This window comes from Lynx rufus, unplaced genomic scaffold (assembly GCF_022079265.1).
Source record: "Lynx rufus isolate CCGP_SWC_20201006 ecotype Redwood Valley unplaced genomic scaffold, mLynRuf1.p SCAF_10, whole genome shotgun sequence".
In the NCBI taxonomy this organism is placed as follows: domain Eukaryota; kingdom Metazoa; phylum Chordata; class Mammalia; order Carnivora; family Felidae; genus Lynx; species Lynx rufus.
In genome coordinates, this window is record NW_025814824.1 from 78,738,763 (window position 1) to 78,758,161 (window position 19,399).

General features: G+C 44.0%; 1 protein-coding gene across 1 annotated transcript in view; it reads right to left on the reverse strand.

The window, feature by feature from the left end:
* The window catches only part of BRINP1 (BMP/retinoic acid inducible neural specific 1), a 126,359-nt gene that overhangs the window by 47,261 nt on the left and 59,699 nt on the right, over positions 1-19,399 (reverse strand). Inside the window, exons 2-4 of the mRNA XM_047099694.1 lie at positions 18,469-18,659; positions 10,808-10,977; positions 7,371-7,476 (exon numbers count right to left, since the gene is read on the reverse strand). Coding sequence (XP_046955650.1) covers positions 7,371-7,476; positions 10,808-10,977; positions 18,469-18,659 — 467 coding nt within the window. The remainder of the gene's footprint in view (positions 1-7,370; positions 7,477-10,807; positions 10,978-18,468; positions 18,660-19,399) is intronic.

Genomic DNA, 19,399 nt, shown 5'->3' on the forward strand with positions numbered 1-19,399 from the left:
AAGCCTATCATCTACTCTATAGAACAGGTAAAACCCAAACCCCCCCAAATATGTGGCAAGGTACAGGAAAACCAATAAATCATGCCAGAGAAGAGGTCTTAAAAGAGGCTTTTCAGAGGTGGTGGCATTTGGGAGATGAAGGGACATGACTCTGGCCTTAAAGATGTCAACTCTAGTGCCGTAGAGAAGACGCATGCGCTTTGGGAGAAAGATCCTCATCAAGTTCACCGATGCCTGCCATGCTACTACTCAGTTGACCACAATCTCCATTTTGTGGAACATTCTTTTTATCTTCTTTTTTTAAGCTTATTTAGTTTAGAGAGAGAGAGAAATCGCGAATGGGGGAATGGGAAGAAGTAGAGAGAGAGGAAAAGACAGAAAACCAAGGCAGGCTCCACACTGTCAGAGCCCGATGCGGGGCTCGAACCCACAAACCATGAGAGTGCCACCTGAGCCGATGTCGGACGCTTATCCGACTGAGCCACCCAGGCGCCCCAGTAACATTGTTTACTTGGCCTCCAGGACACCATGCTCTCACCACTCCCTTTACACCTTCCCCAGCCACTTCTTAGCTTCCTCTTCCTGTTCCTCATTCTCATTCCATTATCCCAACCCTTCAATATGAAATTTTTCACGGCTCAATAACTGAATTCCTTCTTTTCGTTTCTATGTACACTCTTTTCCAAGGTCATCTTACCCAACCTCACATCATTAAATATCATTTCTATGCTAATTTAGATTTCTAGTCCTCCCCCCACCCCGACTTTCCAGATGCCCATTCAGCATCCACATTTGTATCTAGAACACACTTCTCAAACTTGGTTCACCCAGTTCCTCATGTCACAGCAAAAGTGACCTCTCCTGCAGTCTTCATTGTATCAGCAAAGTGATTCCATCACTGCGGTGGCTCAGGCCAAACTCTGGGGTCATCCTTTACTTCTCTCTTTCTCTCACAAACATTTCTAGTTCATCACCAAATAATGTCAGCACCACTTAAAAAATGCACCCGTAGGGCAATCATTCCTCACAACCCACATCACCAGCTCTCATGGTCCTGGCCGCCATTTTGTCTTACCTTGGTAAACACGACAGCCCCCACACTGGGTTCCTTTTATGTGTTCTTGCCCTCTGTGTTAGTCTTTTCCACACAGCACTCATAGCGATTCATTTAAAATGTAAGTCAGGTCAGGTTACGCCACTGCCTGAATTTGCAATGGCTTCTCATTTCATCCAGAGTAGAAGTCTAAAGTCTTTTCCATGGTCTACAAATTTCTACATGACCTGTTCTCTCACCATCTCTCTGATTGTAAAGAAAATATATTTCTTTGTTTGCTTGTTTATTGGCTGCTCCCCTAACACCCACACACTAAATATAAACTCCAAAATGATGGAGACTTCGCTTATTCACGGCTATATATCCAGCTCTTAAAACAGTATCTGACATGTAGTTGATATTCAATAAATATTGCTAAATGAATGAATGTATGAATGAATAAATTTATGGATCATCCCAGATTTCAGCAAAATATTCTCTCTGCATCCCTTTCCACATCAGTGAGCTACCAAGGCAGAGCTCTGCTCTCTGTATACCTCACCAGATGGATACTAGATTAAATTACATGACAATGTCAGCAAAACACTCAATGGGCTTCTTGGAGAGAGAAGTATAAAAATAAGAAGTTATCATTATGCCATTAGTGTTATTACTACCAGTTTGGCTGTTGCTGTTTCGACTACTAATAGCCTGTGATCATTTCTATGATCCTGTCTTTCTCACTCCTCGTGTCCTTCTCCAAACCTCTTCTTTCTTTTTCCGATTTCCTTCCACCTTTGCCCTGTTCTGCGAACAATTTGTGAACCACCACAAGGTCAATGTCATTAGGGTGCCATTCACATCGTCCTCAATCCACCAAAATAAACCTCTGCAGAATCTCCCCTCCCAGCCTCCTTCAGCGGAATTAGGAGAGGAAAGAGGAAGAGAGAACAGGAGCGTTTTGAGAAACAAAAGCTCTGAAGTCAGACTGTCAGGGTTAAATGTGGAGCTCAATCACTGACTGAGTGACCTCCCTCACCCCAGTTTCCTCACCTATGAAGTAGGGATGTTACTTATGCTTTCCTCCCAGGAATGGGGTGAGGATTCAAAACGTAGTAAGTGCAATTACATAATAAAATTAAATGGAAGTTAAAATGAATAAAAACAAACAAATAAACATGCATGTAATACAAATCAATGAACACAGGCCCTGGCACACTAGGAAGTGCTGGATAAATATTATCCATTGTTATTTCTGACTCCTCTGCCCTCAGTCCATGCGGCTGTCTTCTGGCTGGGCTGGACCACCTTCTGTTCTTCTATGTGTCTGCTTTATTCATGTCTTCTCTTTGCAGACGATGTCAAGATGGAGCACATTATTAAATAAATTTTTCATAGACGCACATTATACACACAGAAATGTATACATATAAATCACGTGCGTACAGTGCTATGAATTTTCACAAAGTAAACACACCCATGTGCTCCCATCCAGATCAAGAAACAGAACATCATAGATACCTCCAGAAACCTCTCCCATCTCCTGTCAGTCCCTTATTCTCCCTCCCCGAAGGTTAATGCTCTCTGAGCTACAAAAGCAACACATTTTTTTTTTGGCTGTTTTTGACCCGTATAGAAATGGAATCAAATAGCACATATTCTTTTGTGTCCAGCTTCTTTTACTTAATGTTATGTTCATGAGATTCTTCCATACTGTTGCAGAAAAGAATAGTTTATTTTCCCCCATTTCTGCATTGTAGCCTGTCATATGAATGCATGACAATGTATTTATCCATTTTCTTGTTGATGGGCAATTGGGGCTATTTCCATTTGTAGGCTATTTTGAATAAAGCTGCTATAAACAGCCATGTCCTTTGGTGAACATAGATGGCATTTCTGTTGTGCATACTCCCAAGAATTATAATTTCTGGGTCAGAGGGCCAGGACATACTGAGTTTTTTGTAGATACTGCCAAAAGAGTTTTCCAAAGTGGATGTACTGATTTATTCTCCCACAAGCAATGCAGATGTTATAAGTAAGTTTCCATTGTAAGTTTCCATGTAAGTTTCCATTGTTCCACATCATCACTCCTTGATGTTGTCAGTGTTTTTCCTTTGAACCAGACTGATTGTGGGGTTAGCATACTAAATTGTGGCTTTAATTTACATTTTATGAGGGCTAGAAAAGTTAATCACCTTTTCAATTGTTTATCTGCCATTTTGATATTCTTGTTTGTGAAGTGCCTGTTCATGTCTTTTACCCATTTTCTTGTCTTACTGGACAGTCTGCCTTTTTCTTGTTGTTTTTAGGAGTTACTGATATATTTTGCACAAGGTTTTTTTTTTTTTTGTCAGATACATGTATCAAAAATCTTTCCTTCTACTCTGCAGCTTGTATTTTCATTCTATCAGTAGCAGCATCTGATGAACAGAAATTCTTTTTTTTTTTTTAATTGAGAGAGAGGGAGAGAGTGGGGGATAGGGGCAGAGGAGGAGAGAGAGGAGAGAGGAGAAAGGAGAGAGGAGAGAGGAGAGAGGAGAGAGAGAGAGAATCTTAAGCAGGCTCCATGCTAAGCATGGAGCCCGATGCAGGGCTGGATCTCATGACCCTGGAATCATGACCTGAGCTAAAATCGAGAGTTGGATGCTCAACTGACTGAACCACCAGGTGCCCCTGGAAATTCTTAATTTTAGTGTGGTTCAATGTATAAATCCTTTTCTTTATACCTACTGCTTGTTGTATCCTACTGAATAAATATCAGCCTATCCAAGAATCATGAGACAGTCTTCTGTCTTATATTTAAGAAGTTTTTTTGTTTTACCTTCCACCAAGAGAATATTATTCTTCCTTAGATATTTTTTTCTTATGACTCCTCTACCTAGACAGGCCAAATGAATTACTCCCTTTTCTGAATCTCCATAATGGTATGCATTACTTTCATTATCTCTATTATATTATATATTGCCTTGAATCTTATGTATTTCCCTGCCCTTCCTCTCTATCTCATCCCCACACTCCACTCACCAGATTATCTAAATTCTTCATGGTCGTCTCACTAAATTCTGGTCATGATGCCAGCTAAATAACTCTAAAAGTGGTTGACGCCAGCTAAGTAACTCTAAAAGTGGTCTGTTTTTTTCAACCTCAACTGCTACCTTCATGGTCTGAATCTGTGACCTCTCATCTTCAGTACTGCAATAGCCCTTAATGGGTCATCCACCCCCAATCTACCCCGATCTAATTAATTGGACACATGACAGCCAGAGTGATCTTCCAAAACATCAATCTCCTCATGCTACTTCCTTTTTAAAAACCTTTCCTTGGTGCCCATGACCCTCAAATTAATGTTCGAGTCATTAATGTGCTGCACAGGCCTTCCAGGATCCGAAGGATTATTTCATCTTTCTCACCACTGATGTCTCTGCTTTAATCTCTTACGACATTTTCATTTCCTCAAATGCTCCTTCATATATACTCATTGTCTGCCTCCATATCCATGACCCTGACCTCTTCATCATCCTCCAGGTCCTATCCTATCCATCTTTTCCGATCCCCTGATAGGTTAAGTCCCCATACCATTAGGTACCATGAAGCCCTCCTATTTTTCTCCACTACCATTCCTTATGCGTCTTTTTGTTTGTTTAAGCCCATCTTCTCTGATAGGGTATATATTTCCTTGGGACACAAACTGTTTCCCACTACATCCTGATGCCCACTTTGACCCAACACAGATTCTTAAAAGAAAGCTGGGATCTTTATTGTCTTCTGCAAGTGCATCAGGTCTAGGCTCATTTTATCCACATTAATGAATTTGACTAGCTTTTCTGTAAGACAGCCCTTTAGGTATCTGTAGACAGTCCTTTTGCCCCAAGTCAACTCTCTTCAGCTGTTCCTCATAAGACACCGTTCTTTAGGAACACTGTAGTTTCTTAGTGTCCCTCTTGAAGTGTGATGCCCAGACCTGGCCCTAACCTTCCAGATGTGTTCTGACCAATCTAGAATAAGACAAGGATGTCACCCCCTTTTTGGTGGATAACGTACTTATAATCATGTAACCAATGGTAGACCTGCATTTTGGAGGACTGAAGCTTATACCATAACTGCTTGTTGAGAAAAGGAATTCAACATGAGGTGTGAAAGTCAGTATTTAGAATGAGAAAATTCGGGGACCTACATGGTGAGGGAGCCCTGGACCTTAAGCTTCATTAGCTTCGTGGGAAATCAGCCTCTTACTGGCCCTAAGATCTTAATACCTTCCTGGTAACTAACATCTTGTTAATCCCTTCTAAATTTACTCCAATTATAACTCACAGGTCTCTCCACTGCCAACATGCACAGCAGGGTTATCAAATGCAGGCTGGAGCCAAGCTTCCTGGACTCCAACACTTCTCTCACTTCACAAGGTCACCAGTAGGTATCACAGGAACTTTAATAAGTTGATCATCCGGGCACGCCCAAGGCAGATCTGTCTTATGTACTTTCTTATCAGGTTGTTACCAAACCCACTCATCCACTCTTTTCTCTACTAAAGGAGGTAGGGTTATTCTCTGTGTGTCTGGGTGTTTTCTTTTAACACTAAACCACTTTCTTGGCCTGCAATTCCCGGAGGGGTTTTCAATTCAGTGCTCCCAAGTGACTCTACCAAGCCCTCCCTGTGCCATTTTCCAACCATCTTCTGTAACAGGAGCATGAATCAAAGGATTGCCAAGGAACTGGAATATAAAAGTCATATTAGGCTCTGCTTAGCTCCACCTGCAAATCTCAGCTCTGCTTTCCTCCCACTGACATTCAGAGTCACCTTTATCAGACACCTTTCTAGAAGGTCACATTTTAATCTGCTCAAAGTTAAAGCATGCCATTTTTTTTCCCCTAACTATAAAGTTAATACATGATCGTTGTGGAAAAGTTAGAAAAAGAACTGGGAAGCCTAAAATAAATCATCTGCAACCTAACCATCCAGAGGTAACCTCTTTTAAAATCTCGGCATATTCCCTTGCAATATTATTTTTCCTTACCCTTTCGCATTGTTAAGATCATGCCACACATTCAGTCAGACACTACCCATTTTTAAATTAACACTATATCAGATCGCTTTCATACATTCTTAGAAATTCTCATAAATAACATTTTAGTACCTGCCTAATATTATGTTGTGTGGATACTACATAATTTGCCTAGTCCTCTCATGCGGAAAATTGAGATTTTTACTTTTTTTTTTTCCATTATAAATTATGCTTTTTAAAACAGCACTATCTGTACTCAAAGCCTTGTAATTTTTCCTTATAATGTCCTCACCTGTTCATGATGAATTAACAAGGGTAAAATTACTATTTTAAAGGGTATCTTTTCCTTAAGGTCATAAGTATATCTGGAGCCCCTAACATAGACCTGACATAAAACAGACACTAAACAAATACACATGTTGAAAGATATCAGCGAAGTAATCCCATAATTGTTGCATTCTTTTTTTTTAATTGTTGCATTCTTTTTTTTAATTTTTTTTTAATGTTTTATTTATTTTTGAGACAGAGAGAGACAGAGCATGAACGGGGCAGGGGCAGAGAGAGAGGGAGACACAGAATCGGAAGCAGGCTCCAGGCTCTGAGCCATCAGCCCAGAGCCCGACGCGGGGCCCGAACTCACGGACCGCGAGATCGTGACCTGAGCTGAAGTCGGACGCTCAACCGACTGAGCCACCCAGGCGCCCCTTAATTGTTGCATTCTTAACTAGCAGTGCCTGAGTGTCTGTCTCTGAACACCCTGTCAGCATTGAGTGTTCTCATTTATAAACTCTGCTGAAAGCACACACACACACACACACATACACAAACACATATGTACGTGTGTATACATATATTAAAGACTACAGACGACGAATGAATAAGGAGAAAGAAGATTACGTAGAACCAAAAATTCTATAAAATGCTCTATAGCTCTTGGAATTCAAACAACACCTGCCAAAATACATTGAAAATCAAACACAATAATCTAGGAAATTCAGACAGCAAGATATGAAACTTTAATATATATTAGGTCTGGAGCATCTATAAATAACACTGTTTAGACATTTTCATCGAAATAATCAGATAAAGCTCCCATTTTCATACTTTATATCTGAAAACTAATTAATAACCATGAATTTAATGTCCTGTATATGTTAACATTTTTAAAAGGCATCATGTCCTAACTGTCCTAAGTTCCATATTTGTAGTCTTCCTTGGTTTCTCCGTCTTGCATCTTCATTGCATCTTTATTCTGCCTCCACATCATGCCTCCTCAAAATCCCAAGGCTCCCCCCCTCCCCCTCTCTGGTCTCCAATTCCCACGGGCATCCTACCTTGAAGGTGCAGTTTGCTCTCCGTGCTTTGCAGAAGGACGGAACTCACAGAGTCCAGATTGTCATAGCTGTTACAGCCCAGAGGCCCAGTGCGTGTCTCTGTGACCTGGAGTGCACATCAAGGGTGACAGGTGTGAGACAGGTGCCCTTGTCAGAGACTTGTGAGACAGGGCCCCGCAGAGTCAGCCCTCAGCAGAGCAAAGCCGGCAGAGAAAGTCTCCTGGCCTGAGCCAACGGCCACTTCCTGGGCACCTCACCTGTGGCAAAGACCACACTTGGGCTCTCACCAAACAGGCATCAGGATAGCAGAGCAATCGAGCACACAGACGGGACCCATTCCCTGGCTCTCGCTTCACAAGGTCACTCTACGTATTATATGAATTAATACGTTGAAGCACAATAGTGTATTTCAAAAGCACGTGCTTTAGAATCGGGAGAACCAGCATGAAATCGTAACGGGGCCATGACTTTGCTGTATGACCTAAGGAAGTCACTTACCTTCTCTAAGTTTCTGTGACCTGAAGCTAGTAAATCCTTTCCAGGAAGGGTGTGAGACAAGACACGACAGGTTTGAGCGCCTGACGCTTCGCACATGTTAAAAAATGGGCATCGTATTACCCTAGATCTCTATAATCTGTGATGAGTACATATACACTATTAGGCAAGAACGATGAAATTATCCCCGTTTTCTAGAAGATGTTTTATAAACTTGAAGTAAGCATGATTTAGGATGAAAAGAGGCTTCTCATCCCTTTAGCCTTAACTTCCCATAATTTCACAAGATCATTTATGGGCGAGTTTTGAGGTTTGCATCCAGTAAAGACACAGCCTCACTTGTCAGGAATGGTGTGACCTGTGACATGGCCACGTGACTTTCCAAATGCCAGCCACGCCTTCCCCCACCTGCAAAACCCTCCCTTTCTCAGCCTCAAGGTCCCATCTATAAAATGGTAGCAATACTTTTACCCACCTCAACAGGTAAAAGAGATCATATTTTTGAAGCCTTTAGCACTTAGGAAACTATATAAATGGAGGGTCTGTGAGTCATGTTTTTTAAACCATTTATTCTCTTTGTGTGTGTATGTGTGTGTGTGTGTACAAAATAATAACATAGTTGTTATCGGTTGAGGCTCAAGACGACCAGTTCGTTCTACTAAGGATGCCCTGGGCAAAAAAGCTACCAGCAGAACTTCCTCACCTGGGTCAGCTGCTAGTCTTAAACAAAGTGGCGATTCTAGCCAGCTGGTCTTGAGGTAGCATGAGAAATGGCAAGCGAAACAGCCAAGTCCCAGACTGAGTGTGGAAGACAGTGGTACTGTAAGAATGGCTCCTTGAGTGGCCTCTGGGCAATTTCTCTGAGAAATTCCTTGTTAAGGAGGGAGGCTGCATTTCCAGGGTGCACAAAAGAAGATTATCTTTCGACAGAGCCTCCACATCTCAATTCCACATCCCATCCAGGGGGGGAGAGAACCATTCGGTGATAATGAAAACCAGGCTCTTGCTTCACTCTGGCTCTGATGGCTTCATAAAGATCTGTCTTTCTGTGCCGAGTTCCCTAACGACATAATCCCCCCAATGGAGGCGATTCTTCTGGGATAAGCTGGCTCTTTGTTTGTCGATCTGATTTATTTCTCTCTTGCCTACCTCCCTCCTAGGAACACCCTCCCTCATTTTTCTGTTGGCTTGGTCAATTTCTAACTCCACTGCCCGAGTCTCCCTCAATGCCTTCCCCCTTACCCCCTCCCGCCTCCTGCTGCCCCCCCCCCGCCACCCACACACTTTTTCCCGAGATATTTTTGAAAATCTTAATATAAGGCTTGGTCTGTAAAAACTGGATCGAAGATTGAGATGTAGAATGCAGGTATAATCTGGTTTAAGAAAATGTGAGATGCAAAAAATCTGCACTGAAACCGTGAGAAAAACTAATCCTTTATATCAAAATTCACCCCCATTCTCTTTATAAAGGTAATTCCTGAATTTATTGCATTTGAAATAGAATCTTTTTTTTTTTAAATTCCTGTACTCTAAGGCACTGAATTGAAAGTCTAGATCCACTCTAGTCAATGTGGCTATTTAAATTAACACAAATTAGGGACGCCTGGGTGGCTCAGTCGGTTAAGCGTCCGACTTCAGCTCAGGTCATGATCTCGCGGTCTGTGGGTTCGAGCCCCGCATCGGGCTCTGTGCTGACAGCTCAGAGCCTGGAGCCTGTTTCAGATTCTGTGTCTCCCTCTCTCTCTCTGACCCTCCCCCGTTCACGCTCTGTCTCTCTCTGTCTCAAAAATAAATAAATGTTAAAATAAATAAATAAATAAATTCACACAAATTAAATGAAATAAACTTACAAACTTAGTTCCCTGGTAGCCACATTTCAAGGGCTCCATAACACATGTGACTAATGGCTACTGTCTTGACCATAGATATAGGGCACTTCTACGATCTTGGAAGGGTATATTGAATAGCACTGGTGCAGGGGAGTATGGGTCAGCACGTGACAGATGTCCTTTTTTGTAAATAAAACTTTATTGGAACACAGTCACACCCATTTGTTTGCATACTGTCCATGGCTGATTTTTGTGTTACAGCTGCAGAGTTGGGTTGTAGCAACATTGACCATATGACATGCAAAGCTTGAAATTTTTATTACCCGGCCTTTACAGAAATAGCTGAGTCCTGGTCCAGAGACGAATTTTAGTCCCTGTTAGGGTATTCTAGCTGTATAACCCTAAACAAAAAAAGTCTTTAGCTCCTGGACCTCAGTTTTCCCATCTGTAAAATGGGGAGGGGTGAGTAAGGGAATGGAAAACACAAATGTTTAAATTACTGGGGCGCCTGGATGGCTCAGTCGGTTAAGCGTCCAACTTCGGCTCAGGTCATGATCTCGCAGTTTGTGAGTTCAAGCCCGGTGTCGGGCTCTGTGCTGACAGCTCAGAGCCTGGAGCCTGCTTCGGATTCTGTGTCTCCCCCTCTCTCCACCCCACCCATGCTTGTTCTCTGTCTCTCTCTTTCAAAAATGAATAAACATTAAAAAAAAATTGAAAGAATTACTGATCAGGCATCTGTAAGCTGCCTCCTGCTAGCTCTATGACCCTGTGAAAATCATTTAACCACTGTAGCTTTCAGTTTTTTCACCTAGAAAGGGAGTCTAAAAATCATCCACACGGGAGAACTTTAAGAGCAAATGAGAGGATTGTTGATTATTACGCCATGACCATAGCCAGAGCTGCCCCAGTAAATCAGTGCATGTGGTCACCCCAAAGACAGTGCTCCTGATCCTACAAGGCACTGGACTGCGTCAGTCAGGGGCGGGGGTCGGCAGGGGGCGCTGTTCGCTCTATGGCTGAAGCCAGAGACTGTATCTGCCCACCTGCTATCAGAACACCAGCGTTGCAGTATGGCTGTCTAGGAACCTTCAGCCCAGACCCCCTCAAGCCTACCTTGATTGCTCCAGTTGATATCTGGATCTCATGCAGCCTCCTCATGGTGCCATCACGGTCCACAAAGTAGGACGATGCCAGCTGGTGCAGAGCTTCAACACTTTGAGTGGCATTCCCTGACTTCCTGTCGAGGCGACTTTTGTCCATGTACATGGTCAAGGCCTCCTCCCCTGCATGGAAAAGGAAAGAAGTTCAGGGAGGGAGCCTATCAAGCTTTGGGGGTGGGAGGAAAGGCCCCCCCCCAAGGGGTTGGATGCTGAAAAGAGCCTTGAGCTTCCCACTGATTTTGCCCAAATTCCCTTCTGCCTCTGAAAATCAAGAGCATAGTGAAGGAGAAACAGTGCAGAGGTGGCTGGAAGCACCCAATTCTATCAGGACAAGGACCATGGAAAGACCCTCAGCTGTTAAGTCCAACCTCTACCAACCCACCACATACTTCTCACCGGTATCATCTCCTCTTCTCCTCGACGCTCAGACTCTCCCTCTGTAAAATGATGGGCTTGCCCTAGATGGTCCTTTCCTCCTCCTCACCCAGGTCCTCCACTACTCACTCCCCTCTCTTTCTTTCCTCCTTCCCTTTCTCTCTTTCTCCTGCTGCTGCCCCTTCCTAGACAGATGGATACACGGACAGATGAACAGACGGATGGCTAAAGAGGTAGACAGACACAGAGAGAGATAAGACATTGTTTAAAGGCAGGGAAAACTGCACGCCTAAAAGAGGGAAAAAACAAACTGTCGGATCAGTGAAGTCAGACACCATCGATATTAACCAGCGCCCTATCCCTTGTACAGAAGCCCTGGGCTGGGCTTATAGTAGAGGGTAACCGGGTAATGCACCAGTGTTTTTTTAATTCCATCAATAAATATCTCATTGCCTCCGTAAGCCAGGCACTGTGTTTCTGTCAGTGGAATGGACAGGAGGTTACCTCCGGAGAGGAGGGAAGGCGGCAAGAATGTCAGGCACAGAGAGGGGAATTCGAGAGAAGGAAAGAGAGAGTGGGGGTGGAAAAACAGAGAGTGAGAAATGAATGCACAGACTCATGTATTTTATTCCATTAAGTTTTCCATAGTAACACGTGCATAGATTACTAACAGCACTAACTTCGGGCGCCTTTTATCTTGGATAGCAAGACGTTTCATCAGAACTTCAGAAAAAAGCATCCAGAAACACCTGCTAAACCAATCTGACCATTATATGTCTGGTTTCACCTCCTATGAACGGTGAACTTGGGGATATTTCTTAACGTCTCTGTTCTCAGCTTATTCATTCACAAAATTAGGGGAGGACTGGCACCTACTCCATAGAGTGATTAAGAAGCATAAATTAGTGAATACTTGTAAGGTCCTTCCAGCAGGGTCTGGTTCGCTGTAGTAAGCAAAGTCGTGTAGAGTCGTCGTAAAAAGCAGTCTCCAGGGGCAAACCTTCCTGGACTGAGCTACCTGCACGAGCAGTTACTTACCGTCCTTAGGCTTTAATTCCTCCATGGGCAGAACTGGGGATAGGGTTATCATGGGATTAAATTAGCTAAGTGCATAAAGTACCTGCACCCTGCCTGGCACATGGTGAGTACCATGGAGTGTTGATGACCGTTACTTGATTACTGAAAAATAATTTTTTCTTTTTTTTCATACATTTTCATGCAATTGCATGAAGTTTATCCTGCAATAAAATAGGATAGTCAGAGAACAACAGTCTCAATGCTTTCTGAGGACAAAAGTCTGATATCTAAGATAACTGAAATTTCTTGAGGATGCTGATTGCTTTTTGAATTTAAGAGAAACAAACAGGGGCGCCTGGGTGGCTCAGTCGGTTAAGCGGCCGACTTCGGCTCAGGTCATGATCTCACGGTCCGTGGGTTCGAGCCCCGCGTCGGGCTCTGTGCTGACCGCTCAGAGCCTGGAGCCTGTTTCAGATTCTGTGTCTCCCTCTCTCCGACCCTCCCCCATTCATGCTTTGTCTCTCTCTGTCTCAAAAATAAATAAACGTTTAAAAAAAAAAAAGAAACAAACAAACAAAGTTGCTTTCAGGACAGTGATTATCCTAGGAAGGGCACACAGTACTGACCCACAGATTAATTCCTGTGCCTCAGATCCCTCCATGACTGCTTCTAGAACTGAGTTCCATTGCTGTCCACGGTTCTCCACATGCACCCTCCAGTCTGTTCACCGCTGTCTCCCTCTATGAGCACCCGTCAAACCATTCCCTCCGTCTCCATGATTTATTGCTGCCGATTTCCTCTCCTCAAATGCTTCTCTCTGCTTAGAATGCCATTCTGTCCCTCCCCTATCTGACCGTTGAAACCCAACCAGCTTTTGTCACTTTCTCTTACCCCTCCCTCCTACAGGGGTAAGAAACCTGGAATACTCCTATACATTCCTCAGAACCCACTGGGGCATCACCTTTCTGGTGACCTTCTCCCACTACATCCTGACCCCAAGGGCGATGTCATCACCTTCCCTCTTTCACTCTCTATCATGTCCATTCAGTTTAGCTCAGCACGCATGCATTGAGCAGTTTGGTAGGCACTGGGGTGACAAATAAATAAGACATTGTCCTCGTTCTAGAGTCACTGAGTGACTACAAGTATGTTGTCCAATACAAGAGCCACCAGACCAGGGTGGCTTTTGGGCCCTTGAAATGTGGCTAGTCCAAACTGAGATGCACTGTAGGTGTGAACTCCACGGTAGATTTCCAAAATCTTAAAATGTAAGAAAACGATATACAATACATCATGAATTGCTTATCCCATTGATTACACGTGGAAATGACAATATTTGGGATATGCCATGTTAAATAAAATATATTGTTAACATGATTTCTCCCCTTTCTCTTTTTACTTTTAAAGAAGTGGTTGTGAGAAAAATCTAAAATGGCTTACGTGGCTCACACTTCTATTTCTAATTGGTCAATGCTGGTGCAGGGAGACAGAGACATAAGGGGACCATTTCAATATACCAGACGGACAGCAAGGTAGAGGGATACAGACAGTGGAATGCAGCCTGGAAGAAGGGTGCTTGCCTCCCTGTTGGGAATGTGGAATGACCCTCTGGTCTCTCCAGCTGCCTCCTTGCCACTCTCTAGGGATGCTCTATCCTGCACAAATGCGCCTTGTTCTCTCATTGTTGGGACTTTTCTTTTCTTTTCTTTTTTTTCCTCCTGCCTAACTTCTACTCATCCCTCAGATGTCACCTACGGCAACACCTCCTCTGGGAAGCCTTCCCCGAATGCCCCACTCTTTACTTAAACGAGATCAAGAACTCTAACCACGTGCTTCCTGTCTCTTTTGTTTCTCTTTTATTTTATTTTATTTATATCACCTACCACATTTCCTGGTGATCGCTTGCTTAATAGCCTATCTCCTTCGTTAGAAGAGAATCACTGTGAGGTCAGGGAGTCTGTAAGAGGCTGCCATCATTTCACTGTCATTGTCCAGCACAACGTGGACCAGTATTATGTGCTTAGCAAAGATCAGAGTGCTTGTGGCTGAATAAATATATATGGAAGTGATCTGATTCTACAGTATTTATTGTGCGATGTCTCTGCCTCAACTACTAGACTGAAATCTCCCCATGAGAAGACTCATCATTATCAAAATTAACCTCTGGGTTCCACAAGCCTAAACGTGAGTTCAGAGTAAGACACTCATGTTTGCACCTTCCCATGAAGGCTCGTGGGTAGTGCAGGAGGACATGATCTTCTGTCCTTTGGACTCCACAGCGACCTGGATAGATCTGACATAAAAATGACCTTATATACAATTAGACAATGAATTCGAGGACGGTGGGCGGTGGCCTGGTGGAACGAGGACTCTATGGATTCTTTTGTAATGTTCCCAACAAAGAACAGGTGTCCAGGTATCCTGGGAGGGGTAAGTGGATTGATGAATGGATGGGTGGATAGGTGATTGAATGGATTGATGAACAGATAGGCGGGCGGAGAGGTAAATGATTAAATACGTGAATATGCTGGAAGTTAGAGCACATTTACAGGAATAAATATTCCAAGCGCAGGCTCTCCAAGGAGCCCGCGCAAGAGAAGGTAGAACAGGCCCAGCTCCCTTTGGACTGAAAACTGGCAGAAGCAAGCCTTAGATCAAGAGGGGTTAATGGGCTTCTTGCTGCATTATTAAGACTTAATTTCTTGTTTATTAAGAGAATGCTCTGTTTAGAGTTGCTTTCCCATTTGGGCATTCCTGCAAATTGCCTCTTCACCCCACACAGGCCTTTCCTCTGTGTCTCTGGCCTCCAGGGGATCTGCCTCACTCTGTCTGTACCGCAGCTTTCGGAGGGGAACACAGTGAGACTCAGCCGCGCAGTGGATGAGGAGGGGGCGGGAGCCGATCCTTTCACCTTTCGAGTATATAGGGGATACCATTCTTCACTGGGGGAGGAAGATGTCTGGATTTGGGACCCTCTGGGGCCTCTCTCATCCTTTCCTGCTGAGTCCCTGTGACTTTACCCTCAGCCTTTCTCTCAGCCCAGGGAAGCTTTCCGAAAATGCAGGGTGGGGAATAACGAATATACACACAAACATACACACACATACAAAAACATAAGGCTCCTGCATAAAAAAAATTCATGGAATCTGCACACATTCACAAATGTGTGCAACCTCACACACACATATGTGTACATTGCACCTATAGACGTTGAGCCCAGTGTGTCTGCAAGTGTGCACCACATATGCATGGACGTCTGCGTGTAGATGAACTTGCATCCAAGTCTAGGTGGGGATTTGTGCGTATCTGTCGATGGGGAGGCATGCACCCCCATTCACGCCAATTTAATCACACGTATCACTCAGGCTCCCAGGGGTTGCCTCTGGTCCAAAACATGATCTTCAGAGGGGCTAAGGGAAAATGCTATCTTACCCCTGTATCCCCATGGGTCATTCCAGACCAATTTCCCCCTTACCACCTTCCATGAGGAAATCACTCACACCAAGTACTTTATGAGATGAATCAAGTTCACCAACAACCTGAGGAGCCCATGAAAGTGCCATGTGTCAGCCCTCCCACTGGCTGCACTTCCTCTTTCTCACTGCCTTTCCTTCCCCTTCTCTCTCCCTCAGGAGCCAAATAAATGCATTTACTTGTCCTACATGTGACAGTTTAAGAATCATCTTTTGTTGTCTGAGTATGCCCTTAGGAGCTCACCTGACACCTCCAACAGCTTATCAGAAGGCTTCTTCTAAATGAACACGGTGTTCTTAGGAAAAATTACAGAGAATAACATTTTCTGCACCTTCTTGTATTTAGGCAGGAAAACTGATATCCAGACAGGAAAGCGAATTTCTCAATGTCTCCTATTCACCTGGTGAGTGGTAGGAATGGGCTCGAATCCCAAATCCCCAAGCTCCTTAGCCCCACTACATTACAATAATTATAGTGAGAATAATGAAACAACACCAACAATAGCAACAACCTGTTTGTCCAAACACCGTGCTCAGCACTATTAACACACCATTTTATCTCATTGTCACAACGCGCATGAAGAAAATAGTCTTAGTTGTTTCTCTTTCTAAGAGAGGAAACCGAGGCTTGGAGCAGGTGACGCCAAACTGGTGTGGAACCAAGGCACGCAAACTCCAGAAGCTGCCCCTCCATTCACTACAACTTACCCCTTCCCTTTCTCTCCCCTTGCACGGGGAGGCTCTCAAGAAACAATTTTCCACGATCAAGTAAATGAAATGATGATGTTACCAGGGACCTCATGCACTATCTGGCACACTTTCAACCGACAGTAAATCTTTTCCCCTTCCCGCTCCCCGCTCCTCCACGGTGAGGACCGAGGGCACAGTTAGGGCCCGCTTGTCCAACACTAGAACTCAATCCAAAGCTTTGCATATTTTAAAATGTTGTGCTGTAAAAACAGAAGAGGGACAAGGCTCCGTGAATAATTCACGACTCCGCCTTGGAGAAATTAAAAATATATTTCACAGCAAAAGAAACGTCTTTGTTATTGGGGATTTCCAGGGACTCGGACAGAACACAGCTTCTAATTAAAGAACAGAATAGGTTGAAATATATATATTTATTCAAGTAAAATGGGAGGTGGAGAAATTCAAAGAAAAGGGGTGTAGCTTAATGAAACACTCAGTGTAGAAGTGATTTCGCTTTCACTTCACAATAAAATACAATTTATACTACATGATTTAACAAAGTCCTACTTAGTATTTGAGTAGCATCAACAGATCCATGCTGGTTGGTAGGTTTTGGAGTGGGTGGATTGGGGAGGTGAATGAGTTGGTTAAAGAGGGGGTCTGGATTGGACTCAACTGATATTGAGTCAAAATATATATATGTATACACACACATACACACACACACACATGCAGGCTTTGTGGACATAAAGCCCAAAGTTAAAAACGTAGGGTAAACTGTGAACTGTGTTTTGTTTTTAGTTTAAATAAACAGAAAACACAAACAAATGAACAAACAAAAAACCCTTAGCGTGTCACTTACTAGCCACACCCCTTCTGCCTCTTAGCTTCCTTATGTAGAAAATGGAGCTCATTGGACTTAGCTTGCAGATTTGGGGGACTAATGGCGATGTACGATGCCTACTATGGGCAGATAATACACGATGGCTCCTCTCACTGTAAGGATGAATGAAGTTGCCCAACCTCCCCTCACACCCCCGTGATCACCAAGTTCCTAATCTGGGCTTCCTCACAATGCATACTGTGCGCTCAGCCTAGAAAGCACCTGCCACCTCCCCTGTGCCTCGCCAGCTCCTGCCAGCTACACGGCTCCTTCTCCCATGGAGTCTCTCCCCGCCACTTGAGCTCCTGGTGCTCCCCCTTCCTCCGAAGGAGAAGATCGAATGTTCTAATTATACCTCAGTCCACCCACCCCGCCTCCATCAACACACCATTCTTGTTTAGCGGGCAAGGGTCACATCTAAAGGCAACCTCTCAGCTCCCTGAGCAGGAGGCATGGCGTTCCCCCACCAAAGAGGCTTTCTCAAAATGTAGTGGCCCTTGTCATTATGGCAGAAAACTGATGTGCGAGGAGATTTAGCTCATAATATAAAATGATGCACGTGGGCAAGAACCATAAGCATCAAAATACACTAGTCTCTACCTATCCCCATCTTCAAAAAAATGTATTTCCTCCGTTCTCTCCTCCTGTCTTAAGGGTTGGACTTGATGGGGATGGAGAGGTAAGGCAAAGCCACGTGAAGCAATTGGTCAGCTTTCCTATTAACCTCCTCCAAGCCCATAAAACGTACAAATAATACCCTATTTGTAAAATGATAACCTCAAGTTATCAGTCCCTAAAGCAGACTTACATAAACAAAGGCAACTCTCTAAACAACACCTGAAGCTTAATTATTTCCCCAGATTAGACCACGTTCCAAAGGAACTAATACCACAGTCAGATTAAGTATCCCTGAAGAATAGAGCTAATTCCAAGGTGAAGCCACAAAAGTTAGTATTTCTACAAAAGTTAGTAAACTCAAGTCTGACTGTCTCGGGGAATGGAACCCAGGGTTCTGAAATGATCAGAGCAACCAAGTCAGTTTGGCTTATATGCTTTTGAGTGACGTACAGCGGCAGAGATGTTAGCTTGGCTTGGATCCCAGGGCATCCCAACCTCCCCTCCAATCCAGACCCCCAAGGCACGAACAAGGCCATGGCCCGGGAGCTGCCAACCTACCTCCCAAGGTGGCAGAGATGAGGAGGTGGGTGCCGTACTTTTTGATGATGGTATCGATGAACTGCTGAGTGGTGGGTCTTCTGCCAAGCAGGCGGATGCTTCTTTGAAACTCTGGCATGAGGGGCACTGGATGACGGACCAGGTCTCTCCTCTCGATGGCTGTGTTCCTCACCTTCCAACGGGCAAACTCCCTGGGCAAGAGAGATGAGCAAGAAGCCTCAATTTACTGCCTCTGCCCCCTAAGGCAAAGTCCACCCAACCATCCCATCCAGGCATCTCTCCTTGGGTGAGAGAGTGACGGCAATTATTTTTAATATTTGTCAAATCATACTTAGATCGGGAGCCCTCGATTCTCTTCAGCCAACAAATATTTACTGAGCACTGTTCTCACCACCAGAATACTGTAGTAGGCCAGACATGGCCACGTTCTCACGTTGCTTACAGAGCATCAGGATACAAGAATCATTGTTGCCTAGCTGCTTCTCCAACTTTCTTGCTAGACTGTGAACCATACCACAGAGATGGAACTTTCTTAGGTACATGGTGCCTGTTGCGTGGTAGGATTCCTAAGAATGCCGGCCATCTGAATAAACAAATGAGTCGATGGAGGGAAGGCAGGGAGGAAGAGAGGGAGGAAAAGAAGGCTCTTTAACAAGGGGCAAGATCTAGAGCACAAGGCAACTTGAGACCTGCTCTAAGATGGTTCCAGAATCCAATAATCAGCCCAGATTTCAGTTTGATTCACGCTTTTCACATGCATTCAGGGAGCAGGAACTGTGTGCAAGAAACAAAGCTGTATTTCGAAGACCATGTGGGAGAATTTCCACTCTTCCCTTCACTAATGATGAGGAGATCAACACTGAAGAGGCTTCTACCCGGGAGTCTCGCTCAGGATCTCACTCTGCCTCTTGAAGACTATGTGGTGTCATCT